Below are 5,020 nucleotides of genomic sequence, written 5' to 3'. Positions count from 1 at the left end.
ACATAAATTATTTTACATTTTATATTTCCTAAATTGGAAGTTTGTATTATAAAAAAGCAATAATAATGAGTAGTCAAGAGACACGGTAGTGTCTCACACCAAGTGGCATTACCTTCCCGCAGTACCTCTCGTGGCGGCAAAGCGAATTACAAGTTGCTTCCATGAAGTAGTATAAGGAGACATGACTAGATAGTGTCGAGAAGCAAAAGATGGTCACAAAAAATGTTCCGTGTAGAGGGGAGGTTCGCTGAACGGAATAACTTGCAACATTTCGTCGCCATCTTTCCACCAATAAGTTAGAACGAGAGAAAAGTATATTTGTTTCATTCTAACCTATTGCACGTGCACTTGCTTGCACTAGTTCAAAAGTGTAACAAAAACGAACAGGTTTTATATGTGCAATGTGCAATGTGTGAATCTGTTGATTTGTAAAGGTTACTGATGCAATCGCATTTGGTCAATTCGTCCCAAAAGGACTTAAAAATTGTGGCCGTATCAGGCCGTATTGTGTCATCTTGTGTGACATAAATCAAGTGCCAGCTTCGTTGAGAGGTAAGGAAGAAGAAGCTTTTATAACCTAAAATTATTTCCATGTAAATTAAATTAAGTAATTATTAATATTTAATTTTGAGCAATATTTTTTTTGTTATTAATAATTAGATTTTGTATATTTTCTAAGTCCAAACACACATTAATATAAATAGTATATTTTTGCTGTATTAATATTTTCAACTTTTTACTCATAATAGATGTTTTACTTTAGATGTCTCAAGTTTAATGCTCTTAATTTTGATTACATTATAAATAAAGTAAATTCTGAAAAAAATGGCCTGTTGCGTTAAAGGATGCAGCAGCAGAGGAGGCAGAAAAAGAGACGAAAAGAAAAGTTTGTTTACACCTCGTACAGTAAGTATTTATATTCAAAGAAGTACTTTGTTTCAAGTTTTTTCTACAGTTAGAATGAAACACACGATGCTTTTTTGCCTGCTAAATTGCTTGCAAGCTCTTGTGCTAGCGAATTGGCAGACAAAATGATTATCAACTCTGTCTATTGATTCGCTAGCACAGGAGCCGGCAAGTAATAAAGCACACAAAATAGCATTGTGTGCTGTAAGCTTAAGAGTATATTTACTTTAAGCATATTCGTTTATTACTGACAGTTCACTGTCAGTACTGAAAATCTATAATGTGCATGACATAAACTATAGATTTACAGTACTGGCAATGAACTGTCAGTAATAAACAAACATGCCTTTTATGTTATTTATTTTATTTCAAAACAAAAATATAATTTTTTTTATAGAATGATATGTTTATCTCATGGTACAATATTATGTGTACAAAAAATGTACAAATAAAAAAAGTAGTAGAATTTGTGAGTTGCACTTCAAGTCCAAAGATATTATTAAGAAAGATGCATTTTTACAAAAAAAATATAAAACTAAAAAAATAATAAAAACTTGTTTTTTGAAAACATTAATTATTTATAATTATAATATACATATATTTTATACCTATATTTTTTTGTAAGTTTAATACCAAGTTAAACAAAATGTTTACTTTAGAAACTAAAGCACACAATTTTATTTTATAATACAATTATTTTATAATACAATTATTTTATAATACAATTATTTTATAATATGATTTGTTTGACATTTATTTAATTTCCAATTTCTTTATAAAAATCATATGAGTATATATATATATATATATATATATATATATATACATAATTATATACATACACGTAAATATGTATACATAATTTACATTAAAATAACATAATACCTGATATGATACTCTTTGATCTTTCATGATCGTACAAATATAACAATTTCAGTATCTAATATGAATTGAACTATCGAAATAAATATTACATATTACAATTAAATTAACATTTAAGCTATCTTAATTTCACAATTGTTACTTTTTTCTTATAATTTATCAACAACTTGTAACAATTCATTTAATTCTTCAATATTTACAATTACAATAAATTTTGAAAGAGAATGAATTTCATTATTTATATAAATATTAACCTGTCTATTTGATAAAAAAGCAATTCTTTTTTTTACACTATAATCACTTTCTACTTTTTGGAAACCAAAAAACTTTTCATTTCCTCTTGAATAACTTCACTCTGTAGACGGAAGAGTTATCAACTCCAAATTATCTTGCAAATATTTAAAATATATATGTCTATTCTTATGTTATATTGTGTTTTATTCTTAAGTTCCTTATGTTTCTCTACTTGTATCCGGGATTCGTCTTTCTGAAATATATTTAATTATATTAATTTTAATTAAGGTAAACGTATTTAAATTATATATTTCATTTTAATTTTAACATTTATTTTTGCTTATTTATAATTATATAATATATACTTACGCGTATTATTATTTATTTTAGTATAGGCCCAATGAAAAATGTTTTTATACGTTTATAAAATATTATATTTACTTATGAAACACATTTCTGATATATTTTACATTTATTACCGTATACACGTGTGATCATGTGTTTCTAACCTTTTCGTGTCTCAACAGCTGTCACAATTTCAAGATGGCGACGAAATGTTGCAAGCTATTCCATTTAGCGAACATTTCTCCACACGGAACATTTTTTGTGACCACTTCGTGACTACGGAGTCATGTCTCCTTATACTACTTCATGGTTGCTTCAATAAGCGACCTACCCCCTCCAGTGGAGTTTCCAGATTTGTATGTAAGACCGTGCGTATCTACCAGTAATGAAGTCACGACAGCGTTTGGTAGCGCCAGAGAGAAACCTGAGAGAGGCCATCCCGGCCTTTTCCGTGTGTTGCATTTTCCGACGCGCCGCTTGAGAGAGTGCGCCTCAACTACGTCGTTTCACTCGGTAACTGCATATGGTTTGCGTCCGGCTAATGGTTCGTGTCCGAACTAGCCAGCTGGAGGGGAAATGCTGGCCGCGGCGGCCGCGCTCGGCCGGCCCGGCGCTCGGAAAGCTTCGAGCGAGGAGAGAAGGACAGACATACGATCTGCTGCCTCGGCTGTCTCCTTCTCTCTTGAGCTCTGACGTAGCCGCTTTGGCACGCGCCGGCTATGCGACGTTGCCACGATGCCACGCATTTCGGGTATCGCGTACGGTGTCTCGCCGCGGAGTGCCGAATCTCGAGTTGGCAAATCGACGATGCGCTACGTTACATTTATAAATATTTATTTAAATATATGTATATATGTATGTATGTATGTATGTATGTATGTATGTATGTATGTATATATATATATACAAAAATTGTAAATAAAATGAAAGAAATATTTATAAACATAAAAATTAAAATTTGTTAACATAATATATAGAAATCCCGAGTTTTTTATTACTATTTTCATTGACTAACGTTTATAACAATGATGTTATAACTATAACTACTGACGTTAAATGCCGTGTAAACACTCTTTTACGACGAAGTTACCACATCAATGTAATAACTTCGTCATAAAAGAACAGACGGCATTTAACGTCAGATTATAACATCAATGTTATAATTTCGGCGTAAATCGAGCCGTGTAAATGTAGTCAATGAAAATAAAAATAAAAAAATCGGGATTTCTATATATTACGTTAACAAATTTTAATTTTCATGTTTATAAATATTTCTTTCATTTTATTTACAATCGAGCCGTGTAAACGTAGTCATTAATTCAGGAAGAAAAGGATTTTTAGGGGTCAGAGAGGAACAGCTACGCATAAATAAAGTATATTATATATATTGATTGTTATTTTATTTAAAAGTGAATCAATTACCAAACGTTTATTATATCAAAATATAAAAAGTATAAAAAGTATGTATTATCTGAAAGAATTTTATTTAGGATAGTAGTATCAAGAGACACGGTAGTGTCTCGCGCCAAGTACACACGAAGCGAGACCGCACCGTGACTCTTTTACGCGACGCGACGGGTTTCTCTTATAATATTCTGATACGTGCCCTACGAGCGGAGATATTGCGACGCAAAGTCCAAATGTGAAAATTTTTTATTAAGATACGTCGTCTACGTCGACCGCTCTTTATAACATGCATGTAACAAACAGAAAACGTCACTTTCACTTTTTCGACACTGGCGGCGCAGGTATCGCCAGTTTCGATATCGCGCGCGTATTTCGAAATTAGGTCGATAGACTTATCGGTTAGGAAAAAGATTTCTATTTAGGTAAATTAGGTAATAATATATATTTTGAGTCAACGGAAAAGAAGGTTCTCTACGCTTGGCAGAAAGTGCCGCTAGGGAATTTTTAAGTCGATTCTTATGAATCAAGCTTGATATAATATGGGTGCGTTCGAAAATATATTTTTTGGTATTGGGAAAAAAAATAAGATTGGCAGCATTGAAAATTCCCAGTCCCAGTGCTGCGTTTCGTTTCTCCCACTGGGACGTCTCGACTGCTGAAATTTTAACCTACTTGTTGCAATTAGATATCATGGAAGAGTATATTTTACTTGAAAATATGTTTTAATCTTCAAGTAGTTCCTCTTCTTCAGACAGTGATGATAATAATGAGGTTAGGTTAGGTTAGGTGAAAGGGTGTGGTCATCTAGTGACCATTCACTCGGAGACCTGAGGTCCATTGTGATACCCTATTTTTAACCCTTGACCCGTCTTTACCACCTCGCGTTGAAACACTTCCAGTTCCGTGCGAAGCTCATTATATTGTCAATGCCCATCTCCGCTGCGTCTTCCAGTCCATCCAGAAATTCTTGTCCCATTGTCTGGAGGCGTCGGTTTTCTAGGGCTGGACACCAGCACATCAGATGCTCAATTGTTTCTTCTTGCTCGTTGCATTCTCTGCAGCTGCTGTCATCTGTGATTTTCCATTTCTGGAGGTTCACTCCGACCGCACAGTTTCCTGTGACGACTCCTGCTGCTATGCGAACCAGGTTCTTCTTGTGTTTCAATAGTTGCCTAGTCCTATTGTTATCTATCTTAGGCCAGAGATTTCGGGCTATCCCGCAATCATTCCGGTTTTGCCAAATCTC

General features: G+C 33.3%; 1 protein-coding gene across 1 annotated transcript in view; it reads right to left on the bottom strand.

Annotated features, from left to right (window-relative positions):
• Positions 1-1,778: 1,778 nt before the first annotated feature.
• LOC143899357 (uncharacterized) overlaps positions 1,779-5,020 on the bottom strand; it is a 4,190-nt gene continuing 948 nt past the window's right edge. The window contains exons 2-3 of the mRNA XM_077409595.1: positions 2,392-5,020; positions 1,779-2,275 (exon numbers count right to left, since the gene is read on the bottom strand). The exon at positions 2,392-5,020 is cut by the window's right edge and continues 628 nt beyond it. Of these exons, the coding sequence (XP_077265721.1) occupies positions 4,646-5,020 (375 nt within the window). The 3' untranslated portion in view covers positions 1,779-2,275; positions 2,392-4,645. The remainder of the gene's footprint in view (positions 2,276-2,391) is intronic.

This window comes from Temnothorax americanus, unplaced genomic scaffold, assembly GCF_048541705.1.
Source record: "Temnothorax americanus isolate GAGA-0224 unplaced genomic scaffold, ASM4854170v1 Scaffold265, whole genome shotgun sequence".
Classification (NCBI taxonomy): Eukaryota; Metazoa; Arthropoda; class Insecta; order Hymenoptera; family Formicidae; genus Temnothorax; species Temnothorax americanus.
This window is presented reverse-complemented; position numbering and strand designations above follow the sequence as displayed.